This window comes from Colias croceus, chromosome 16 (genome assembly GCF_905220415.1).
Source record: "Colias croceus chromosome 16, ilColCroc2.1".
In the NCBI taxonomy this organism is placed as follows: domain Eukaryota; kingdom Metazoa; phylum Arthropoda; class Insecta; order Lepidoptera; family Pieridae; genus Colias; species Colias croceus.
Window position 1 is genome coordinate 4,941,541 of NC_059552.1, and position 25,166 is coordinate 4,966,706.

At 31.4% G+C, this 25,166-nt stretch overlaps 4 protein-coding genes across 5 annotated transcripts in view; 2 read left to right on the top strand and 2 right to left on the bottom strand.

The window, feature by feature from the left end:
- LOC123698554 (pancreatic lipase-related protein 2-like) overlaps nucleotides 1–10,191 on the top strand; it is a 68,774-nt gene extending 58,583 nt beyond the window's left edge. The window contains exons 1-6 of one of the 2 annotated variants that reach the window (XM_045645218.1): nucleotides 6,328–6,393; nucleotides 6,467–6,641; nucleotides 6,816–6,964; nucleotides 7,464–7,709; nucleotides 8,116–8,452; nucleotides 10,134–10,191. In XM_045645218.1, the coding sequence (XP_045501174.1) occupies nucleotides 6,360–6,393; nucleotides 6,467–6,641; nucleotides 6,816–6,964; nucleotides 7,464–7,709; nucleotides 8,116–8,452; nucleotides 10,134–10,179 (987 nt within the window). In that variant the 5' untranslated portion in view covers nucleotides 6,328–6,359 and the 3' untranslated portion in view covers nucleotides 10,180–10,191. Of the gene's footprint in view, nucleotides 1–6,327; nucleotides 6,394–6,466; nucleotides 6,642–6,815; nucleotides 6,965–7,463; nucleotides 7,710–8,115; nucleotides 8,453–10,133 lie in introns of those variants that run through there. The other variant, XM_045645219.1, reaches the window with a different exon arrangement.
- A 3,132-nt stretch (nucleotides 10,192–13,323) lies between these two features.
- LOC123698543 (pancreatic lipase-related protein 2-like) lies at nucleotides 13,324–16,081 on the top strand. Its single transcript, XM_045645202.1, has 6 exons — nucleotides 13,324–13,443; nucleotides 13,517–13,691; nucleotides 14,072–14,220; nucleotides 14,720–14,965; nucleotides 15,440–15,776; nucleotides 16,036–16,081. The coding sequence occupies exons 1-6, from the start codon at nucleotides 13,410–13,412 to the stop codon at nucleotides 16,079–16,081; spliced, it is 987 nt and encodes a 328-aa protein (XP_045501158.1). The 5' UTR covers nucleotides 13,324–13,409.
- A 1,004-nt stretch (nucleotides 16,082–17,085) lies between these two features.
- On the bottom strand, nucleotides 17,086–19,635 carry LOC123698706 (odorant receptor 13a-like). Its single transcript, XM_045645456.1, has 7 exons — nucleotides 19,062–19,635; nucleotides 18,786–18,951; nucleotides 18,435–18,531; nucleotides 18,253–18,354; nucleotides 17,834–17,922; nucleotides 17,690–17,756; nucleotides 17,086–17,169 (listed from the first exon to the last, which is right to left on the bottom strand). Exons 1-7 carry the CDS (start codon nucleotides 19,633–19,635, stop codon nucleotides 17,086–17,088), a joined length of 1,179 nt encoding a protein of 392 aa, XP_045501412.1.
- A 2,114-nt stretch (nucleotides 19,636–21,749) lies between these two features.
- LOC123698580 (odorant receptor 85b-like) lies at nucleotides 21,750–24,838 on the bottom strand. The gene is made up of 7 exons (XM_045645257.1): nucleotides 24,265–24,838; nucleotides 24,008–24,173; nucleotides 23,734–23,830; nucleotides 23,408–23,509; nucleotides 22,767–22,855; nucleotides 22,037–22,103; nucleotides 21,750–21,870 (listed from the first exon to the last, which is right to left on the bottom strand). Exons 1-7 carry the CDS (start codon nucleotides 24,836–24,838, stop codon nucleotides 21,793–21,795), a joined length of 1,173 nt encoding a protein of 390 aa, XP_045501213.1. The 3' UTR covers nucleotides 21,750–21,792.
- Between the last annotated feature and the right edge of the window lie 328 nt (nucleotides 24,839–25,166).

Sequence of the window (25,166 nt, forward strand, 5' to 3'; positions counted from 1 at the left end):
CACTCATATATCATTGCCCAAGAGAGTTAGATTGAAAAAGTTATAATTTTCGCAAATAAACCATGCTGTTTTTTATAACTATATGAAGACATTTCTAACTAGCTACAAAACCAAAAGACAAGCACACCTGTCTTTGTAATACAACATTTTAGGAGTTGAATTGTTCACTCAACTGTGAATCGATCCCATTGTTTGAGTTCAAGATATATCTAGTGATTGGATATGTATCGACCTACATATTATAATGTAAACAATGGCAGTATGGAAGTATAAATAAGTATGAAAAATTGAACGAGAATATTATCTGTTAGGGGTATAAAAAGCACTAGTCTGTGACGGTAATATCCGGGCATTCTTATCTATCGTGAGAGGTCCGGCGGCGTGAGTGGACAGTGAAGGAGTTTCACGAAGATTGAACGCGACCCGGCCAACAGTTTAGATTAGAAAAGTTCGCGGCGCGGCGCGAGCGGACCGACGACAAATTGCTTTACTAATACAACAGATTTCGGGCTTTTCCGCTAAAATCCAACAAAAACTCGCATATTCGCCTGAACGGTCCGAGATATCCCACTATAATTTGAGGAAATAACTTTTATGCTCGCACTGTTACAGTTTTTATGTAACAAGTCTGCGGTTAAGTAGAATAGCGTTTAATCAAAGTTAATGTTCCTCTTTTATGAGCTTTTTACTAATGACTTTAGGGAAAGTGCCATAAAATTTAAGTTTGCGTGTAAGAATCTAAATTATTATCTGTAAAACGCACACGATTACACCTTTAATTTAAAACTTTAATAATATTCTTTATTTTTATATCCTAAGAAAAAGCAAGGTATGCTATAAGTATTATATTATTCACTCACCAAGCAACAAAATTATATATAATATATAATCAGACAATAAACGCATAAAAAGGTATTTCAAGTCTGTAATATTAAAAGATCCATGCCATTAACTTTAACTCTTATTAAAGCTTTTATCTTTAAGTGCAACGTTGTTAAAGAATCCATTAGAAAATATTGCTGTCATTTAGGTCAATAGTAAACTGACACTTATCTAAATGATATTTATCTATTTACTAATATGTGACAATCCTACATTTAGCCACGTTGAAACATAATACTGGCTAGTCCACACAAAACGAGCAGCCTCGCGAAGCATTTTCCGTGCGAGGCTGCTCTTGCTCGGTCTGTGTGGACGTGGCTCTATCGAGGCAAGAGTAGGCTGCTCAGTTTACCTTTACTTCTACTAACCTAAATGATAGCAAAATTTTCTAATAGAAATTCAAAGTTCAAGTCAGCATTCGTTAAATTAGTAAAATGAATATCAAATATAAAATAAAAAATCTATAACAGTTATAGAATAAATTATCGAGAGTCCCATGTGAATAAAGATTTTTAAAATTTGCTCTTAAATCATTTAAAGCAAGAAAAATTGCGATAAAATATCTCATAAGCACCAACCAATCCATTGAAAAGTATGAACAATAAGAAGGTACCTATATACTATATAATACTTGATATTCAGCTTTCGTCTAGTTTGAATAAATTGGGTACCATTAATATTTTTGTGTTATTATAATGACTAGTAAGTTAGGTTGGCAACAAATTTATACATTACTAGTGAATTTTCATTAACCTATTTTACCAAATAGTTATAAAAAAAAAGCTTTCTAAACCTGCTTTTCGCTCTTTTTTTGAAAAAACCGACTATAAACTACACGTTCCGTGTTTCATCACTATCACACATACATCGAGATGCGAGAAAGCTTAGCAATGTAGTTTCGTGCCATGTATGATAGAGGTACATTAAAATTAGTATAATCACTACAATAATAGACGAAAAACTAAAACCGATGACCGAACTGAACGAAACGATATTTTTAAGGATTTTTTGGTGTAAGTCTTAATTTTTTCAATAGATTACCTAATGGGAGTATACTACAATGTTTAAAAATTCTCCAAGGAAGGATTATGATACTATTTCGACACCACTTGCCAAGTCTTCGCAAACACAGCATTCGAGTAAATTAGCCGCAGCAGAATTACCGTCCCCCATTCTGTGGCTTTGTAAAGCTAAGTATAACAAATTAACTTAATAAAATTATGTCCGCACTCTAAGCTCATCATGAATAACTTATTTAAGTTAGAAGCTGAAATCACTCGCTGTGTTACTTTGGTTGAGTTTTTAATTTTACTAATTTTAATACGGAGCGCACACCTAAACACTTCAAAGACTCAGAAGTTTTTATTATAAAAGATACAAGATATGAAATCCTATTTATGTAACTAGAATTATCATAAAATCTTCGATACAAACGACAATTTTTATCACGAACACGAAAGTCACTTCAAATTTCGTTAAATGTGACGCTGGGGACCCACATCCCTGCATTAATAATACGCTATTCGATCCTGAATACATAACGGCATATTGCATTCACATTTCTTGTTCCGCAATTTCTCAATACTTGCTCTTTTGATCACAGAAATTTTCAACCAAGTTATGCTGCGCTTTGGTGTGCAAATATCCCACAAATATGAGGAAGTATCCTTTTATATATAATTTCCAATACTGTTATAACGAACACTTAATTTTATCAGCACTTGTACAAGTTATAATATTATGTATTAATAAAATCCTGCTTTGCTACGTCATTATGTCGTTAATTAATATAAAGAACAGTAACAACATAACATAATACACGGTAAAAGCCCGCTCAAATATGCGCTGTACCGCTATGAAAGTTGAAGTAAATGGGCGAATCGTTAAAATAAAGGACTCCAAATTATAAAACTCTACGTGCGCCATTTGGAGCATAATGACATGGTTAAGTATTTTCATCAAACTCACGAACGATAAATGGGTATCTCCACACATGAACTGGAACATATCATATTATTTCAGAAATGATATCAGAATATCAAACAGCGATTCGCGAAAATATTATTTTCATACAGAAACAGTTTAGAGGAAAATAGCCCCTGTGCAGCGGAGCTTTGCGTCTATCATTGTGTGATTGGTTGCGTCTATACGAACGTGAAGTAAGGAGTTGTGAGTAGCGAGTGTTTTTCACGGTCTCATTATGTGACAATTCGTATTCTAGGTGAAAGTGGAATTACTGTGTAAGGAAGGCTTAACAGTACGCTTAACCCCCTTTGCCTCCACGCCTAAACGCTGAGGTATTTATTCACACACATTAGTAAACTTGCATCGATTGATTATGAAGTGACTTTTATAACCCGACTTATCTAATGACTGGCAGAATAGCAAGTTTATATTAGCTTCTCACATTATGAAACTTCGGAACTTTTAGAATATGTAGAGTCATTCATTTTAAGAAAAAATAAATTATATTCGTATGGATACGTATGGATACATTTACAAGATAGAATATTGAATGTTTTATGTAATAAAAAATAAAAGACATGTATAAAAACGAAACCTCACACTGAGTGCTTTGTATCGCTGCTAGAACAGGTCTATAGATGCAAAATTTTCGTAGACAAAGACGTAATTTGCATTACAGATATGCACGATCGTTACTTTTTCATGATATCCCTTTGTGCAGTTTCTCCTGCACAATAGGTATTTCATCCGTTTGCCGATAGCGTTCTAGTGAATAGAAACGCTAAATTGTAGTTACCATAGTTTAATGTGAACGTACAATCGCATTTATACTGCTTTTTAATACGTTACGTGTTGTGTTGAGTTACGCTCAGTATCAGAAAGCTGGTTTAAAGTTCTATTTAAAATGTTTAAAAATATTTCGTGTAAAGAACATAAAGAAGTGTCTTTATCAATTTGTAATCTTTCAATTATATTTATAGTTATTTCTATATTTATCTTAGTATTTTACTTATCATGAATAATGTATATATATGTTATATTATATTCATAAAATACTAGCCGTTTTCATGTATATAAAAGTATACCTACTACTATATAGAGGTAAATAATACTTAAATGTTTCTGACCACTTTAATGTAAAAATGTCATGCAGAAAAAGTCTCTTCTATTACTTACAAATATTAGTAATCTTTTTTAACAAGTAATTAACGTTTTGATATAATAAAAAAATATATAAATATGCACGAAATTTGTAAATCGTTATGGTTGTAAAAAGCAGAACCTTTTGTTAATTATTATTGAGAGAAATATATTTATTATTCAAAACTGGTTTTCAAGCCTACTTGAACCAAATTAATTGAAGTTGGGTTCGCATTGTGTTCGTCTTGATATTTCAATAGTTAAATTTAATTATGTTTCGTTTGCCCTGTTTTACTATTTCTAGTATGGGAAAGGTAAATAATTAATTGTGCAGATAATTCTGGTTTGTATCAGTTTAAACAAAATAGAATGTAACGACACATCAAAGAAGTCGTTAAAACACAATTTGTATTTTGATAAAACATCGGTTGAAACCTATAAAGCAAATCATATATGAAAATTTTTTAATATAAAATTTTATAACGTCGTTATATTATAATTTATAACGTCATTGTTTTTTTATTTATGATAAACTTTATTTTTCACACGACGTACGATATTAATTATTCAAAGTACATATTATATAGACTTGTGCGACTTTGTGTGTCATCATAATAATATTATATAGTCATCATAGTGTGGTATAGATATAATAGAATAATTGACAGATTATTTTCTATATACTAATTATTAATTATTAGAATATGTAAAATGTCGTAGTCTATGAAATCGGTGGTAGCAACACGTAAAAATATATAATCACATATAATACCACAAGAGCTTCAAAATTATCGGGTATTTTCCGATAGGTTCGTTGCAAACAAATGAAGGAGTCAAGTTTTTAGTCAAGGCTAAAAAATCACGAGCGCGAAGCGAGAGTGATTTTTCCTGAAAAACTTGACGACTTTATTTGTTTGCAGGGAACCTTGAGGGAAATGCCAGATAATTTTTAAGCTCGTGTGGTATTCGGGGGATTATTTTTCCGTCCCAAATGTCGGTCAATAATTTCACAATTGAATTCAACCTGTCAGTTTGACGTCAACGACCAGAGAAAATTTTCAAAAAATTATCAGTATAATGCCATGTAGGTTGTACCACGTGACGTCGAATGGTGCAATTCTATTGGTCGATATTTGGGTCGGAAAAATAATCAAGGTAAATTAAATAATATAACAAACGACAAAATATAAGATCTTAATTATTATAAGATAAGAACTTGTATGTGGTAAAGTTTTATCGACATTATAATATATTTTATAGATTTGGTTACATTGGTCATTTGTAACGTTATTAAAAGATAAGTAACAAAGCAAAAAACAAAGCAAATGAAAGTAATAAGGCACGGATAAAGTTGCAATAATGCAACTAATGCAATGGTACCTGTGGAAATTTTTCGTACTACAATAATTATGTTTATCTCGACCAACAATCCATTAATTATTTATATCTGTAACTGAACAAATAAATTTAAAATTATTGGCTCTTATCACTTATAACCATCTGAGTATATTGTTTGTTTTCGTTATCAAAGTGCGAAAATGAATAACGAGTTTTCTTTGCAATGAGTTCCGTAGAAAATAATATAAAAAATTTAAACGTGTTTTTAATATTGAAGGAAAACACCAAAGGGTACCTATGTTAAGTTTAACTTATATTTTTTGTGTTTTTATATCCATCTCTAGTAGGTAGGTAATTAATAATGATACCTATATTTCAGATATCAGTCATAATTTATTATCTTTTTTGAGATATGAAAATATGCTTTAACTGATTTTATTCGTTCAAATTAAGATTCAACCAAACAACAAGGGAAAACTTAACTATAAGTCCATTTTAAGAATTCGTTTTGAATTCTAGATTTTTACAGCGTACTGGAACGGGCAAATTTATTTTCAGAATCAAATCTTCATCGCGAGTGGTACACAGGTAAACTTCTGCCAATATTTTATTTAAATGATCAAAACTTTCTACGTCAAGCCAGAGACACGGGGAGATTTCATTTAAAATTCGATTTATTTTGCGCGATCTGAACATGATGTTATTCAAATGAAAATAATAAATTGATTCAGCTTAAACGTTGTAAAAATATTGATTCTCTTATAATTTAGACTTCAAACAACGTTAATTAAAATTAATTATTTTAAAATTACATTCTCTGGAAGAATCCATAATTATCTTGCAATTTCTTTAGCAAATTATGCAGCGATTATGGTAGAGATTAAATTTATCTTCATAATATATAATTCCATTTTAAAAACAAAAAAGATTGATGATCATGTTATCGTTATCTTTCATAATATATATTAACGATTCTAGTGATTTTACACACGCTGTAAGTATAACAAAGATATGGTATATAGGCGTTTTTTGAAATGAAGGTATTCATCCTATTGTTCAGTGTGGCGGGTGCGTATTTATTTTAAACGGTTTTATACATTTAGTTGAACGTTACTATCAATAATTATATTTTAATTTGTAGTTTATACCGTCTTTGCTGTTCCATTTGAGAATGAGAAACAATATGGACGGTTTATTGAAATTCCCGGTGGAGATGGGCAAATGCACCTAGTTGATTTGGAAGCCGAACCTGACGTGGAATTTTTGAACGAAATTGCTAGGAACCCAGCAAATAACCAATACTTCCTGTACACAAGGTGAAATGCTTTTTATTTACCTTAGTGGAAAAATGTGATTGAAAAATAGTATTTTTTGAATCGATTAAGATGCGATTTATTAATTATCTTATTCTCTATCTTTTATTAACTTTAAACTAAAAACGTTTTTCACCCATAAACATGTTATCTAAATTTTTGTAAATTGCTTTTCAGACGCAACCCAAGAGTGTCTCAGACGTTAACCATCAACAATGCTAATTCCATCAGAAATTCAAACTTTAACGCTAACAGACCCACCATAGTTATTGTCCACGGCTGGCTTAGCAACCGAAACACCAACCCTAACCCAACAGTCAGAAATGGTAAACCGTTGGTGCATAATAATATTAACCCAATTTGTTTAGCACTCCAAGTAATTGGTTTACGAGTAACAATTATCGGTTTTCGAATATATTAGGATTTGAAATTTATATCATTATTTTGTTTGATGAAATGATATGAAATGAAATGAAATGAAATTAAATTAAATAAATTTATTTGTCCATTTTATGTTTTACAATAATTAATGTACGACAGTGGGTGATGATCACAAGATTTTTTTCGAATTGCTGACATCTGTTTTGATATTAAAATTGTGCTGATTATTTCCTAAATAACTTGGTGGAATGAAGTCACGTCGTAAACGATTATTCGTTTGTGCTCTTTGGTGCTATGTTGCTGAGATGAATCTGATAAAAATATTTTTATAAAACACTGTACATGAGCTACATTACCAATTATTATTTTACTTGAAAGTACGATACCTACTTTGTATATTCATAACAGACTCTAAAAATACTAAATATTTTATATTTTCTACAGCATACCTCGACAAGAGTGATGTTAACGTCATCGTCATGGACTGGAGAAGGTTAGCTATGCGAGACTACGTGACTGCCGCAAACGGAGTACCAGCTGTAGGCCGTGGTTTGGGCCAGTTCTTGCAGTTCCTTAACCAAGTGACTGGAGCGCCTTTCACCAGCATGCACCTTATTGGATTCAGTCTGGGCGCTCATCTTGTTGGTAATGCTGGAAGACAGCTTGGTGGCAGAGCCGCTAGAGTTACTGGTAAGTGTATTTTTATATGTTGATTGAAGAGCACAAGAAAGGCATAAGGAAGATATGTTTCAAATTTTAAAATTCATAAAACATGAAACATATGTCATGCTTGTGATAATTGCATTTGAAAATTGAGAAAGAAACGTATAATAAAACACCAGAATGTTAGATTAAAATCATATTTTAAATAAATGAACAAACAGACAAAGCAAAATTGTTTTGTTGAAGATTTCTCTGTTACCTAGTCTATTGAAAACTTTACCTTAAACCTTCGAATCTAAACTTTCGTAGTGGCAATAACACACCGTTCATACAAACCGCTACGGGCGTAACAGCGTGACTATAACTATAACAATACAATTTAAGTAATTCATACAACTTGTTCAAGTTACTAATCACCAAAGTATCGTTTTAGGTTTGGACCCAGCCGGTCCTCTATGGACCCTAAGTACAAACCGTTTACGCGCGTCTGACGGCGTCTACGTGGAGGCTATTCACACTGACGGAGGTACTGGTGGCCTTGGAATCGGCTCTAGAGTCGCTGATGCTGATTTCTTCCCGAATGGAGGCAGGTCTCAACCCGGTTGCGCAACCAGTCTATGTAACCACAACCGCGCGTGGGAATTATTCGCTTCGACTGTAACACGGAACCATCTAGAAGGAAGGCAGTGCACTTCCATGACTCAAGTGACGTATAACACGTGTCGTGGTAGCACTCTGCGCATGGGCAATGATGACTTGAACAAACGGGGGTAAGTTTTTATTGTTACGTCCTGTAGTCCGTAGCAAAACTCAATACATACAAAATTTAAACTATTAACATAGATACCTATTAAGAAAACTTAAATAAAAACAAATAATAAGTTAATGACAATTTTATGAATTCCAAAGGAGAATGGCAAACTCCCATAGGACTCTGGGCCTGATCGTTACACTGATGATTTATGGGTGATTAAATAGATAAAAATATACAGACTCTATGAATATAATAATTATAGATCTTTTCTATGGGATAGCAGAGATATTGGGATATTGATTAAGATCAATTTTGAATATAACGTTACTAAGGCCCTTCTGCCATTAGGTACGATACTTCTAGAATACGATACTCGCGTAGAATACTACTTAGATATTTGCTGGCTACCCGATGTTCGCATATTATGCGACTGAAAAATGACTAAATTCATCATTATTGTGCCTCGTTTTTGTGGACCGACGTTATAATAATAATAATTCATTTATTTATTGCAACAACAGTTACGTCGTTATGTCGAGCAATCAGCAATTCCAGTGACGAAGAAGCTCTTGCAGTTTTTCTTTTTTATAGAAATAGAAGACGCCAACGTAAGAGTAAGAAGTACTGGATTCATCCATATATTGAAAGAAACATAAATTGTAGAGTTTTTGTAGCCGAACGAGAACTACAACATGATGATTAGATATTTTTATCTTTCTAACGAAGAGATACGCGCGAGGGTCGAGACGCGATGCAAAAGCGACCGACACGGTGAGTAGTGCTATACTAGTCGAGGACGTGTAGGATACCAGTAGCGTAGTGTGCGAGCCTACATAAAAATGTATGTGAGATACTCCGCGGCGACTAGTCACCGAGACTTGCAGGATACTTGAATCGCCTATGCGTATCGTCATGGGAGAAGGGCCTAAAACTTCACTCAAATGTCAAACAACAAACATAAACAAATCACTCATCACTGACACAATTATGATTAATAATTTGACATTTTATTAATGGCCAGCTACCTAAATAAAAATGTTATAATTATTATTGATTAAGTAAAATATGTTTTTATTTTATAGAATGATCTAAATAAATTAAGATATGTGTTAAAAATAAGTTAAGTTTTGCTTCTGATTTATAAAGCATTTGAATTCAAAAAAATTAAAAATAAAATATAGACATTCATTCGTATTAATCGATATATTCGACTTTTTTACTCCTGACAACACTGACAATCTCTGCTTGATATGACCGGTAGTCATAGAAATCTAAATAACAATGCCGGTAGTGAACACATTATCTTTTTTTTCAAAGATTTGTTTTCCCATAGAAGTAAATATTTTACCAAGAATTACTAAAAATAACATAATGAATTTTAAATATATTATGATTTCTGTAACAGTTAGGCCCAGTTTCGCCATTCTCCTTTTTGTAGTTAAGTTCATAATTTTATTTCAGTTAAAGACTAAAAATAAGATTATAAAGGGATTGTCTATTTAAATGATTTAAAACACGAGAGGATCTTAACGTATTTAATGAAATAACTATGATAGATAAAAATATATATTATGTATTGCAAAAGACGTGTTCCTTATATTTGCTATAACAAAACTGAATCAATTCATAGTAGGTAAGCTAAGTAGGTATTAGAATGCTGGAAATTTTATTGAATGTTTTATTGTGTTTCTTTACAGATCTGGAATATACCGACTGGACACCGCTCGCAGATATCCATTTTAATTGGAAATAAATTTATATTAAATAAAATACATATATCTAATATTTGTCTTTCTATTCATAATTCAACCTTTTCTTGAAAACTTTTCAACTAATGTGCATTAAACAACAAAACGTCATATTAAAAATCTTTCTCATAAAATTTTATATCGTACAAACATAAACAATTACATATCGTTGTCAATATAGAGGTAGATATATATATATATAATGTTTAATAAATAAGCTCCGATTAATTTCAAAATGAATTAATAATTTTTAGGTTATCTTTTTTTTTTGCGAAGATGCTGAGATCATCATTTCACATCATTGCCACAAAATAAACAGTATTTTAAAACCAAAACTTTGGTTCACTTACGTGTTCTAGTACGAACTCAACTTATTTTTTTAGTTCTAACCTGTTCCTTCCTCACGTTGTCTTGACCATCCATAAGATACTTATACAGAGTGTCCCACTATTCGTATACTAAGCGCGAAGGGACTTGTAGTTTTGCATACACTGATCACGTAAAAAATACTTAAACAACAAAACTACCGTCAAAAATTGTTTGCTAAATTTTTCCTGAAAATCCATATTTTCTTCTCTAGCTTCGCGTAACCAGCCTATACCGCTTCTCTAATGTGAGCATTTTGTCTATGAAAACATAATCTTAAAAACGATAGCTCACGTGCTGGTGGCAAAGTTGGGCGGGTTGCTTGTTATGGGTGTACACTGTACACATAGAGTTTTAAGAATTCATCTATTTGAAAAAAAATGCGTTTGGAATTTTATAAGTATTTTTTACGTACTCAGCGTATGCAAAACTATAACCTCCTTTGAGCTTAGTATACCAACAATGGGACACCCTGTATAATGACGTGTCTTTTCAAATCGCGTTATATTAGGAATGATAAATAACTCTTGGGAAAGAAATCATAGCTGACATATATTATTAGTGGTCCGCCCCGGCTTCGCCCGTGGTACATATTTCGCAATAAAAGGTTGCCTATGTCCTTTCTCGGATATCAAAATATCTCCATACCAAATTTCATGCAAATTGGTTCAGTAGTTTAGTCGTGATTGAGTAACAGACAGACAGACAGACAGAGTTACTTTCGCATTTATAATATTAGTATGGATTATAATTATTGTAAAAAATGATATTTATGCAGTAATTGACATATAATTGTAAGTGAAAATGGGTAATAGTTGATATGGTATTATATTATATAATTGTAAAAAATGATATTTATCTAGTACATTGACATTCTATTGTTAATTGCATGCCAATTAATTGGCTATTTGTTTGGCTGAATAATGAATTATGTAACATCTTTAAATCTTCCACATTTCTTGCAAAACAAATCATTTTATTTCATAGAGATTTTTTTAGAGAATTATATGAACTTTGGTTTGAGGTCTTTTTTTATAAAGTTTACCGTTTTCGAGAAAAACCCAATATAACCTTAAATTTTAACCTTTGACTCCGAATATCTTTTTCAGCTCACGAGAAAGATAGGGACTTTGAAATTTTTATTTCTATTTTTTTTTGTAAAATAAAGGTCATCCAAAATTTAGCTCTGTCGTAATTTCGTTCTTTCATTATTATTTTCAGGTGTTAATTGACTCGATTAGTATAGACTTGTGCGACTTTGTTTGTCATAACATATAGTCATCATAGTGTGGTATTGATAATAATTGATAGATTATATATAACTATATCATCATGATGATTCATCAGCCTTTGTTTGTCCACTGTTGGACAAAGGCTCTTCCAAAGCACGCCACTGGGCCCGGTCGACGGCCTTCTGCTGCCAATTGTGGCCAGGAACCCTACTGATTATCTTTATATATCTATTATTAATTACTAGCTGTGACCTGCGATTTACCCGCAGTGCTCCACTTCTGTTGGTCTTAGCGTGATGAGATATATGTGTAATGTGTATTGTTTGCTCCTGTAGTTAAGAAAAAGCAATGGCGCAAAGCCGCGTCATTTTCACAGTTGATACAAAAGCGAACTGTCAGATTGTAATTACATCTCGTGAATATAACCACTCGAACTCGTAATTGTTGTTTTTTATTTAATTTCACCACGAAAAACCAGGGAAGTGGCATTATACATTAACATGTATCTATATTCTATAGTCTTTCTCGATAAATGGGCTGTCTAACACCGAAAGAATTTTTCAAATCGGACCAGTTCTTGTACCGGAGTAGTTCTTGAGATTAGCGCGTTCAAACAAACAAACTGTTCAGCTTTATAATATTATTGATTATGATTAGGATACGTAAAATGTCGTAGTATTATAATAGATTAGCTGCGAAATCAGTGATAGCAACACGTAAAAATATATAATCAAGGTACATTTAATAATTGCGACTAATTAGAGCATAATGTGAACAATAATATAAGATAAGAAGTTGTGTGTGGTGTGTTTTATCGATATTATATATTTTATATATTTGGTTGCATTGGTGATTAGTCACCTCATTAAAAGATAAGATGCAAGTAACAAACACAGTGTTTGATAATATTGCAATAATGCAACTAATTCGATGGTACCTGTGGAAATTTTTCGTACTACAATATTTTTATCTCGACGAATAATCATTAATTATTTATATCTATAACTGAACAACTAAATTTAAAATTATTGGATCTTATCACATATAACCATCTGAATACGTTGTTTGTTTCCGTTATCAAAGTGCGAAAAATGAATAACTAGTTTTCTTTGAAATGTGTTCGGTAGTAAATATTGATAAACAATTTAAACGCATTCTTAATCTGGGAGGAAAACATTTCATTTAAAATTCGATTTATTTTGCGCAATTTGAACATGTTGTTATTCATATTAAAAAAATAAATTGTTCAGTTTAAATGTTACAAAAATATTCATTCTCTTAAAATTTAGACTTCAATAAAACATGAATAGATACAACAACCACCACGTTTTGACTTAAACTAAAAATGAAATAGGTAATATTGCATACTTCACAGTAAAGTTGAGGAAAATAGTATTTTAAAATTACATTCTCTGGAACAATCTATAATTTTCTTGCAATTTCTTTAGCAAATTATGTAGTGATTATGGTAGGGATTAAAGTTATCTTCATAATATGTAATTCCGTTTTAAAAATAAAAAAAGATTGATGATCATGTTATCGTTATCTTCCATATATAATAACGATTCTAGTGTCTGTACAAACGCTGTAAGTATAACAAATACTTAGTCAATAGGCGTTTTTGGAAATGAAGGTATTCGTTCTATTGTTCAGTTTGGCGGGTGCGTATTTATTTTAAACGATGCTATACATTTAGTTGAATGTTACAATGATTAATTATATTTAACTTTGTAGTTTATACCGTCATTGCTGTTCCATTTGAGAAGGAGAAACAATATGGACGGTTTATTGAAATTCCCGGTGGAGATGGGCAAATGCACCTAGTTGATTTGGAAGCCGAACCTGACGTGGAGTTTTTGGACGAAATTGCTAGAAACCCAGCAAATAACCAATACTTCCTGTACACAAGGTGAAGTTCTTTTTACTTACCTTAGTGAATTTCATTAAAATGATATTTTAATGCAATAAAAAATTATTAGATTTCCATCTACAACGCTTTCACAACTTCTTCTTCTACAACGTTTTCAAAGAAAAACCCGTATAGTTCCGTGGCATTCCCGGGATTAAAAGTATCCTATGTCCTGGTATGGGTCTTCAGCTACCTACATACCACATTTCGTTGTAATCGTTTCAGTAGTTTTTACGTGAAAGAATAACAAACATCCATCCATCCATACTCACAAACTTTCGCATTTATAATATAAGTAGGATGTTATTCTCTATCTTTTACTTTCTTTTAACTAAAAAAAACCCGAACATTTATACAAATTTTAATATATTCCCTTTCAGACGCAACCCAAGAGTGTCTCAGACGTTAACCATCAACAACGCTAATTCCATCAGAAATTCCAACTTTAACGCAAACAGACCCACGGTAGTTGTTGTCCACGGCTGGCTTAGCAACCAAAACACCAACATTAATCCAACAATCAGAAATGGTAAACCATCGGTGCATATTCACCCAATTTGTTTAGCAATGAATCACTCCAATTAACTGAATTAACAATAATTATTGGTTTTCTGATGTATTAGGATTTGAAATTGAATTAAAATGTTAAATCGTATAATATTTAATGAACAAAAGATGTTTTTTGGAATTGTTGTCGTCTGCTTTAATAGTAAATTTGTGCAGATATATTCCTGAATAACTCCTGGTAGAATGAAGTCACGTCGTACACTACTACTATAAGTTCGTTCATTGATGCTATGTCGCTAGCAGAATATGAAAAATAAGTATTCTTAACAAATGATAACTATTAGAATTTAGATTTTTTAAAGAAACACACAATTCTCTACTTCCACCTTAATTTATTTTTGTTTTGATTTTTATTATAAAAACTACGACTGGTACATTATCGTCAGGTATTGACTTCTCACAATGAATTATTTCAGTGTGATCCTATAACCATAATAAAATGAACATAACCTTTTTTATAGCATACCTCGACAAGAGCGATGTAAACGTGATCATCATGGACTGGAGAAGGCTAGCTCTTCGTGACTACGTGACTGCCGCAAACGGAGTACCAGCGGTTGGCCGTGGTCTCGGCCAGTTCCTGCAGTTCCTGAACCAAGTGACTGGAGCGCCTTTCACCAGCATGCACCTTGTTGGGTTTAGTCTGGGCGCTCATCTTGTTGGTAATGCGGGTAGACAGCTTGGTGGCAGAGCCGCTAGAGTCACTGGTAAGTTAGTTTTTTACATTGTACAGGTTTTGGTCGCATTTCATGTAGAATAAAATGATAATTAGAGGAAATAAACACTTTTAAAGGAGTTTAAAGGCCTTAAATTTTTAAATTTTCAAATAAAACATAAGAAAGAGACATAAAATAAAAGACATGGAAGTAATTTTCTTTTTTATGAAAAAGTAAAATTTGATTTCTAAAGATACCGTGTGTTAAAAAGGTGATAAAAATTGTTATAAACAAATTAGACAAACATTACAATTTAATTTAATTACTAACGAAATTAAATTTCAAAATAAATACGAAATAAATTATAACTACATTACGTAGTCTATTGAAAACTTTTCTTTCCTAGTAGCAATAATACACCGTTCATACAAACTGCTATGTAATAGCGCGACTATAACTATAACAATACAATTAAAGTAATTCATACAACTTCTTGAAGTTACTCATCTCCAAACTATCGTTTAGGTTTGGACCCAGCCGGTCCTCTATGGGCCCTTAATTCAAACCGTTTACGCGCGTCTGACGGCGTCTACGTGGAGGCTATTCACACTGACGGTGGTACTGCCGGCCTAGGAATCGGCTCTAGAGTGGCTGATGCCGACTTCTTCCCGAATGGAGGCAGGTCTCAACCAGGTTGCGCAACCAGTCTATGTAACCACAACCGCGCGTGGGAATTATTCGCTTCAACTGTAACACGAAACCATCTAGAAGGAAGGCAGTGCACTTCCATGACGCAAGTGACGTCTAACACGTGCCGTGGTAGCGCTCTACGTATGGGCAACGATGACTTGAACAAACGAGGGTAAGTTTTCAGTCAAATAATAATAGGTACAACATGTAGCGCAACTCAATACTTCCAAAAATAAAACTAAACAAATGTGTGTATGCCAGTTTAATTAATTTTTTTTAGTCTTATATAGTTAGTAATGTACCTATATAACACAGTAACAATTTTATATTGCATACGATAATTTTACATATTATATTTCATATACATTTACCAAAACATCTTGACTTTCAATTATAGATAAGAATTAATGTTTTATTATTTTTCTTTTCAGTTCTGGAATATACCGACTCGACACCGCTCGCAGATATCCTTATTAACTGGCAATAAATTGATATAATCAAGTATCATAAATTTGTCTTTTACATAACTATGTATATTTATAAAATAACATAATATATTAAACGTTTTATTGATAAACTTGCTGCATGTACATCCTGGCGTATCTAATAAATAAGTAGCTGTTTTGATGCTTTTCGTGAAATATAATATAAGTAATATAGTAAACTAGCGGTCCGCCCCGGCTTCGCCCGTGGTACATATTAACGTTTTCTCTACATAAGAACCATCCTCGTACTTCAAGGAATATAATAAAAAAAGAATTATCGAAATCGGTTCAGCCGTTCTCGAGTTATGGAATTACAACGAAAAGTGGCATTGATTTTTATATATTAGATAAGTTACCATCATTTAATATTGACATACAAGATTTAAACCCCTCACCGCACGAATTATTAAAGAGATTAAATGAAAATTATTTTTTTTGCAAAACATTATTTATTAAACCTTACATTACGTGATCAAATTGAGATTTTTTTTTACGTATATTATAGAAATTATAGACGATATTGTAGTACTAGAATCGGCCTCATTAGCCATGAACGAAGCTGACACCAAAGAATCCACGATAATATTAACAAATGTAATTTAAAAAACGCAGTGATAATAAATCAATAAAGATCTCGTCATCCACGTGTATATAATCTGTTAAGATTAAATAGATATACGATAGATAATATAACTGTTATCATTTATAATAATTCTTAAAGTAGAATTAATAATTAGAGATAGGTATTTTATTGAAGTTATACTTCTTTTGGCGCGATGGAGAAAAATGATGAGAGTGAATTTTTACGATGCGCGCGCACACCGACACCTAAATTTAACAGCATGAAGTTAGTTCTAGGTGGTATGAAAATTGATAACTATGTTGTTCAAGTTGTATATTTTAGTATTTTTTCCATACGCCAAAGAAGTATAACTTCTAACGCGTGTACATAAGTACACACACTCTTTTTTTGTATTAAAAAAATGATTGCTTGATTTAATTGAATTCATTATAAACCCCTTCAGGTTGCTTATAAACAGTTTTGAGTATAGTAAAATATGACCACGAGGTGCTGATGATCTGTGAAAAGAAATTGTTTTTTAAATAGGTATTATTTTTGATAGCGTTGAAGGCGAGCTAAAAACAATTACAGAGCAAAATTTTTAATTAAAGAACAATTCTGAAAGCCGAGGATTAAGTTCACGGCCGTAAGAGAAAAATATAAAAGAATTAAAATCACTTCCATTCCCGTGAGAGTGAGAAGTAAAAAAAGTATAAAATTGCCAATAAGGCCTGACAGGTTTAATTCCCTTAGCGGCTTTAAGCGTTGTCTTTGGTTACCACTTCTATTTACTGGGCTTTTTATATAACCCTTGAATACAAATATTATACTTCTTAATAAATATCAATACCTTAAGTAGCATTAAAAGGTTCATTTGTTAAAAATAAATCAATCAATTTGTAGAAAGTAACATGTACTGAATATCTGGTACTTTAAATAATATGTTCTACTCTATCTACGTTAGTAGTCCATTAAGTTCAGCAGCTGAAACCGTATACTAAATTGAAAATGGCTTAAATGAAATTTTTACAGCCGTACCTTTGTGAAACTCTCATAGGAAATGACTGAAAACTTATACGCCGTTAGCTTTTGTGGTTTATTGGATCTGAGAATAGAAAATTATTTTATAAGTAAAAACATTATCCGTCTTTGCTATTTGCGTATATTTTGTCTAATAGTTACCTTAGCATAAGAAGTAAAATGGTCTTTTTGGATTTTTTGTCCATAGTGTACCATTTACAAAGGTATGCGGATTCGCCTATTTTGCGACTCTGCAATAAAATGCTTATAAATTACTTATATGTAAAATGGTATTGCTGCGTGAAGTAGTTCGGACAGTGTGGTCTGTGGACCACAGTGTGGACGTTGGTTTACGCTCGCGAGATTGTTCTTTGTGGTGACTCGCCTATTGGTGTAAATGTTACGTATATTTTAGTGTGTATGAAGATTCACGCAAAACAGTTTCATTTGTCTATCAGGGATATTATCAGGTAGAATTGGCTCTTGATGTTATTAAAAATACATGCTTCTCTATATGCTACGAAGTCACAGTAATTTTGTAATTTATTAAAAAAACATAAATGTATGTTACTGTCACTAACCTCTCTTATGATGTTTTCACCAAAAACACTTATCATGAGAATTTGTAGGAGGACTGATAGTAAAAATAATACAACACCTGGTATTTGAGACCACTTGCCCATCTGAAAATTTAAATATATAACATATTTTTCATATAGGTAGGTAAAATATATTTTATGTAGGAATTTTATATTTTATTTACCGTTAAATTGAATCCCAGTGCGCATATTTCAATAGATCCAACTAAAACGTTAAACAAATTTGGTGCTGTAAAAATATCCTCCAAATCTTGTGACAATCTGTAAGCAATCATATTTATATTATGTAGGTACATACTATTTAGGGCCGATTTTTCAATGCTTGGATAAAACTTATTCGTCGAATAATGTATAAAACTACCATTTTAAAAACGTATTCTAATTGCCCGTATTTGACAGTTTAGGTGACATTTTAATATTATCGTGTAATACTTTATTGGACGGATAAGTTTTATCCGAGCATTGACAAATCGGCCCTTAATCAAACTAGAAAACTATCTGATAGATTTACTCACTTCAAGATATATTGATGTTTCTTCACAATTTCATTCAACAAATACGATGTTTCTGGCTTCAATTTCTTTATTTCTTCACTTAAGATAATAAAATGACTGCAAATATGCGTCGTCATAATATAATAAAGCCCATCAACAGTAGTGAAATACAACACACAGATAAAACCTGGAAATACAGTGCTATTTTAGATATGTGTGGTATTATTTATTAAACTGCATTCGAAATTGTTAAATTATTATCGTAAAAGCAGACGCACGTAATTAATATTGACTCACCATTTATTATGGAATGCAAATAAATAAAAAGCCATTTACCCCATGAATCAACCGAGAACGGTATCATAATGGCATACGGCAAAACGAACCTTACTTCATTGGTCTTGAGATAGTGATACAATATAAGGAGTATCGTTGAAAAATTATAAACGCTTATAAGAACACCGTTCAGAATGAAGAAATATTTTATAAGATATTTCAAAAAGACGAAGTTGGGCTTCACGAGTAGTATTTTTTTCTCATCAATGACAATGTCTTTGTACAACGCTTTGAGATTATCTGTAAATTTGAAAATGCTGCTCCTTTTACTACAAATTAGAATTATTTTTATTATTGATAATATACCAATACATGTACAGGGAGCCAGTTGAGTCAAATCGAGGAAATTTTCAGCGGAAAATTTTGATATGAAAAACAGAAATTCCTGTAGTACCATAACAAGGAGCCAACATAATAAAAAGTAATAACGTAACTTTATGCTCTCTTCAAAGGGAATACCTATTAGCCAAAAGTTGACTTTGATTTGTCTGAATATTTCTTCGAAAGCAGGAATACCGAGTTTATTCGTCAACATGATGGAACATAATAGTAATCGTTAGTGTAGTATTTATCTTAGTAATTTGCTTGCTAGCACTATTTTGATAGCAATGTAATTGCTGTATTTAAGTTATTTTAATAAATCAAGGATGTACCATACATTTTTTTTATAAAGCTTTAAATTTTTGAATCAATATTCTTCTCGAATAACTTAACAGACATTTCTAATGCTTTACTTCATTTTCGTTTAGTCTCTATAATTATATGAAAGTGCTGTTATATAATAAAAATTTTGAATTATTTATAAAACTCAAAATAGATAAAAGGAAAATTGCTAGCTTGTTCTCAAGACGACACAATATTTGCTCAAAGACTGCATGATGTATTAACCATCAGTATGTCAGCAAAAGATGAACTTTAATTACACGTCGACCTACAAGTTATTGGCATTCAGTTTTCCATAATATTATTGCGGGAACAGCAACCATACAATTTATAAATCAACTTTGTAAACTCCATTCAATATTCGATTGTTTTTAAGCGCCTGTAATTGATTTTCAAAATTTTCCTCTTCAACAATTTTACCTCGTTCCTGGTTTGTCAAACTTATTGGATTTTTCTATAAACTTCTACAGTAGATGTTTACAAATAATTGTTATTTTTGTATTATTCGGGGTCTTTTCTTTTACTCTACTATGTTTCTTTTGGTTTTCTTATAGTTTCTGCATAAATTTCGCATACTAATTTAATTTTACATAATTCGTTACACAGCTTATAGCAATTAAGAACTAGGAAAAAAAAATATACTAGTTACACCATCAACATAATTTTTGTTCATTGTTCAATTTGATTCCGTTTTTTTTTTTTTAAATTTAGTACCTACGTAAAAAAAGACATTTTCATATAGGTATTTTACGAAGAACAAAGCCCTTAATACTGAAATAATTAAATCACTTGGTAGGAGTTAGAAAATATTGGGCTTAATTGGTCCATTAACAAGCTGTGAATTTTTGTTAATTAACTTTGCGCGATATGTTAAAAACAATGTCAATTTAATGCCATAAACTGTTTTACAAATTGGAGGTTGTTAGAAATTTTAGGGACCTCGTTTCAGTTTTTTCCAGCAATAAAATGAATATTGATGAAAAAAATGTGTCGATGGTACATCGGTTTTTCGTTATAAAATACATTATAAATTTGTTTCTATGTTTGTAGAGACGTTGAAAATATATTGCTAAAACTCTTATTCAATATAATTAAGATGGAATAAATGAATACATAAAGTTATACTATCTGTTTAAAATTACCTATAAATTATGGCGTTAGTACAACGTAATATTTATATTTTCACAAGAGAGTAAACTTTCAAAGTCGCGTCATGGCAAAACCGTCTTCATGGAGTAAGTCGACGATTTTGGTATCTTGGCATCTTTCCAAAAAGTTTCACTTCTGACAAGTGTGCTCGGCACACACGCTCTTTTTTAAAGTACTAATTTATTTTGACTTATCGGGATATTTTTCTATAAGAGACGAGATTTATATAGATTGTAAAATGTAAATAAAAGACACAGAACAAAAATTGTATTTTTTATTAAGAAAGCAGAATTAACGAAACGTGTTCAAATAAATATGTGTTTATACTCTTCGTTCCGCTGATAACCTTCTCCTTAGCTTTCCTCCTCACCACACTAGTTTCCTTGGTAAATCCTTTGTTATAACCGCTATCAGACTTTGGAATTCTTTGCCTATAGCTGTAAGACGAGCTTCCTCGAAAAGTTCCTTTAAAACTCTTTTAAATAAAAATTTCTCTGATTTAGCTTTTCCTTCAAAATAATAGTATGTATTATATCCTCTTTTATTTTTCATATAATATGTATTTTATTTTCTCTCTTTTATCTTTATTTTCATTGCCACCCGTGTACCCATTTAATATTAATCTTTATCCTTTACCTTGGGCAGCCTGGAAGAGATCGCTGATAAGCGATAAGGTTGCCTTATGTGCTGTGAATGTTTCCTTTTCTTTTAATATTATAGTTTGTTTTGTAATGGTACATAAAACTGTTAAATAAATAAAATAAAAATAAATAACGTATTTATTGTATTATAAAGATGCTTTTGGTTGTCTTTTTGAAACAAAATACATATGCAATTCAGCGTGTAACTATAAAGTAGGTGCATTAATTTTATGTTTTATTTATTCATTAAAATTTGATTCTGCTGGCTTGTATACAGTTCGAAGTATTGTAAAATAAGACCATGATGTGCTTATTATCTGAAACAAAAGTTTTTATTTTATTATACTTTTTATATTCATGGAATCGTTATAAATAGGATCGCTTCCTTAAAAACACGGGAATATTAGTAAATAATTAAAAATAATGTGGTTATAAACTTTATTGTTCACTGTAAACGGTTTAAATGAATTTTTAATACGATACCTTTGTGAAACTCTGGTAGGAAATGACTGAAAACTTATACGCGGTTAGCATCTGCGGTTTATTGGATCTGAAAATTGGTAATTTATTCCTTGAACATTTTTATTTTACGCTCCTTATTTATAAGTTATGGAAATCATTTGATACATGAACAATTAATGAATATTTATTGCAAATAAAGTGTTTAACATCTTATTTAATACTAGCTTCCGCCCGCGACTCCGTCCGCGCGGATGTCGGTCTTCGCGTGGACGGTTTATTTCTCCATTTTGAGTAACTCTGACAATGACATCTTATAAATATCTATTGGACCCAAATACGGCTAGGCCAAGGCTAGCCCTATAATAATACGCAACGTGTGTTCGCGGTTCTACAGAAAAACGTCTATGGATAAAACTGAAAAATTAAGATTAATTTTTTTCTCCGTATTTTTCCAGGATAAAAAGTATCCTATTTTACGCCCAGGATAATAAGGTATAATTATACCAAGTTTCATCGAAATCGAACCGTTAGTTTTCACGTGATGCCTTCACATACAGACAGACAGACAGACAGACAGACAGACAGACAGACAGACAGACAAAAATTTTTTTAATCACATATTTGGGTTTGGTATCGATCCAGTAACACCCCCTGGTATTTATTTTTTCAATATTTTCAATGTACAGAATTGACCCTTCTACAGATTTATTATATGTATAGATATGAACGTTTTAAAAAGGTACTCACTCACCTTAACATTAAAAGTAAAATTATCTTTTTGGATTTTTGATCCATATTGTACCATTTACAAAAATACGCGGACTGGCCAATTTTAGAGCTCTGCAAAAGGAAGAAAAAGGTCTACACTTATGTCAAATTATATTTATTTTAGAACTTAGAGCAGAATGTATTATATAAAATTGATGCTTGTCATTCAATTATTAATAACTTTGGGAGTTTCTTGTCTCTTAATATATATAAATCTCGTGTCACAATGTTTGTCCTCAATGGACTCCTAAACCACTTAACCGATTATAATAAAATTCGCACACCATGTGCAGTTCGATCCAACTTGAGAGATAGGATAGTTTAAATCTCAAATCGTTTTAGAGAAAGCGGGCGAAGTCGCGGGCGGTAAGCTAGTCTCTTAATATATATAAATCTCGTGTCACAATGTTTGTCCTCAATGGACTCCTAAACCACTTAACCGATTATAATAAAATTCGCACACCATGTGCAGTTCAATCCAACTTGAGAGATAGGATAGTTTAAATCTCAAATCGTTTTAGAGAAAGCGGGCGAAGTCGCGGGCGGTAAGCTAGTTAATTATATAAACGAAGATTAAAGAAGAATTAAGTAAGTGGGTATTTGTATGAAGGTAAAAGGTTTTACCTCTCGCATGATATTTTCTCCGAAAACGCTTATCATGAGTATTTGTAGCAGTACAGACAACAAAAATAAAACTACTCCTGGTATTTGAGCCCATTCACCCATCTGTAATGTTTCTTACTTTTTAAGAATTATTATTTTATTTGGAAGCAAGTCGAAGATGAACGCCATAAAATAAATAAAATAAAATTGATTTGAAGACGTTATGATTTTAAAAGTTTTGATTTTTTTTTAAAGTTTTGATTTTTTTTAAACGTATTTATATTATTCAGTAGTTGAATCATTATTTAAGTTTAAAGAAAACTCGTAGTAAAAGTATTAAATGTTACCGTTAAATTAAAACCAAGTGCACATATTTCAAGAGATCCCACCAAGACGTTAAATAAGTTTGGTGCTGTAAATATATCCTCCAAATCTTGAGACAATCTGTAAATTAAACAAACGTTCATTAAATCATGTTTAATATTAATCAAATACCTAATGTTTTTAAACTGAATAATTATGAATTGGTGCTTCTAAAAGTATCGTTTTTCTGTACTGCTATAGAATTCAAAATAAAAAAAAATAAAGTGCCAATTAAATAACGCAATGCTAAATACTTACTTCAGAATATATTGGTGCTTTCTAACAATGCCTTTCAACAAATGACTTGTATCTGGTTCCAGACCCTTTATTTCTTCACTCAAAATTGTAAAATGACTATAGATATGTGTGGTCATAATAAAATATAATCCATCGACAGTAGTAAAATACAATACACAAATAAAACCTAAAAGTATAAACAATACCATTTATATCATACTTGTGGTGTACAAAGAAATAAATTTAATAAAATCTGTAAAGTATTATTGTTTACTTACCACTCGATATTGAAAATAAATAAACAATGAACCACTTGGGCAAAGAATCAATCGTAAATGGTACCATAATTGCATAAGGTAAAATAAACTGCACTTCGTTTTTCTTCCAATAATAATAAATAATGAGAAAAATTGTAGAAAAATTATAGAAACTGATAAGAACACCATTTAAAATGAAGAAATACTTTGTTAAGTATTTAAGAAACATAAAATTTGACCTTACAAGATGTATCTTCTTATTGTCATTAAGGATATCTTGATATAGAGCCTTCAGACTATTGGTGACTTTGAAAATACTATTTCGCTTACTACAAATCAATGCTATTTTGATAAAAGACAACAGTCCAACACACGTACAAGGAGCCAGCTGTGTTAATTCGAGAAAATTTTCAGCAGAGAATTTTGAAGTGAAGAATAAAAATTCATGTATTGCCATAACGACAATGACAGTCATTAGTATGTAATAACGCAATTTTATATTTTTCTCGTAAGGAATGCCGATAAGCCAGAAGTTGATTTTTATTTGTTTGAATATGTCGTCGAAATCTGGGATGCTTAGTTTGTTGGTCGACATGATGAGACTTAATGGTCCAATGTTTGCCTTGGAGCTGCAATCGACTGTCTACAGTCTATATTTACGTAGGTGCATATGCATACGTGCTGTTCATCAAGGATGTCACACAGAACAAACGTAATATCGACAGGAAAATTATACAAATTTTATTTATATAAGTAGCCTTATCTAACCTGTATTCTATACCCTACCTTACCCTCCTTTCATATATTATTTTTTAAGTTGTAAAATTCGTTTTCGGTCGTACAATATTCATAAATAGATAAAAATTTATTTATTTATACTACAAAATTAATAAATAACTTTTGTTTATGAAGTAAATAAATGC

What these genes read in the sequence shown, in the direction of transcription:
- LOC123698543 (XM_045645202.1), top strand. Translation starts at nt 13,410, where the DNA reads ATGAAGGTATTCGTTCTATTGTTCAGTTTGGCGG. An exon ending in TCTATTGTTCAGTTTGGCGG is followed by an intron (nt 13,444 to 13,516) that starts GTGCGTATTTAT and finishes TTAACTTTGTAG; the next exon opens with TTTATACCGTCATTGCTGTT. An exon ending in CAATACTTCCTGTACACAAG is followed by an intron (nt 13,692 to 14,071) that starts GTGAAGTTCTTT and finishes ATTCCCTTTCAG; the next exon opens with ACGCAACCCAAGAGTGTCTC.
- LOC123698706 (XM_045645456.1), bottom strand. Translation starts at nt 19,635, where the DNA reads ATGTTGACGAATAAACTCGGTATTCCTGCTTTCGAAGAAATATTCAGA. An exon ending in TTTGCATTCCATAATAAATG is followed by an intron (nt 18,952 to 19,061) that starts GTGAGTCAATAT and finishes CTGTATTTCCAG; the next exon opens with GTTTTATCTGTGTGTTGTAT. An exon ending in CACTGGGATTCAATTTAACG is followed by an intron (nt 18,355 to 18,434) that starts GTAAATAAAATA and finishes TTAAATTTTCAG; the next exon opens with ATGGGCAAGTGGTCTCAAAT.
- LOC123698580 (XM_045645257.1), bottom strand. Translation starts at nt 24,838, where the DNA reads ATGTCGACCAACAAACTAAGCATCCCAGATTTCGACGACATATTCAAA. An exon ending in TTTATTTTCAATATCGAGTG is followed by an intron (nt 24,174 to 24,264) that starts GTAAGTAAACAA and finishes TTATACTTTTAG; the next exon opens with GTTTTATTTGTGTATTGTAT. An exon ending in CCTACCAGAGTTTCACAAAG is followed by an intron (nt 21,871 to 22,036) that starts GTATCGTATTAA and finishes CTTTTGTTTCAG; the next exon opens with ATAATAAGCACATCATGGTC.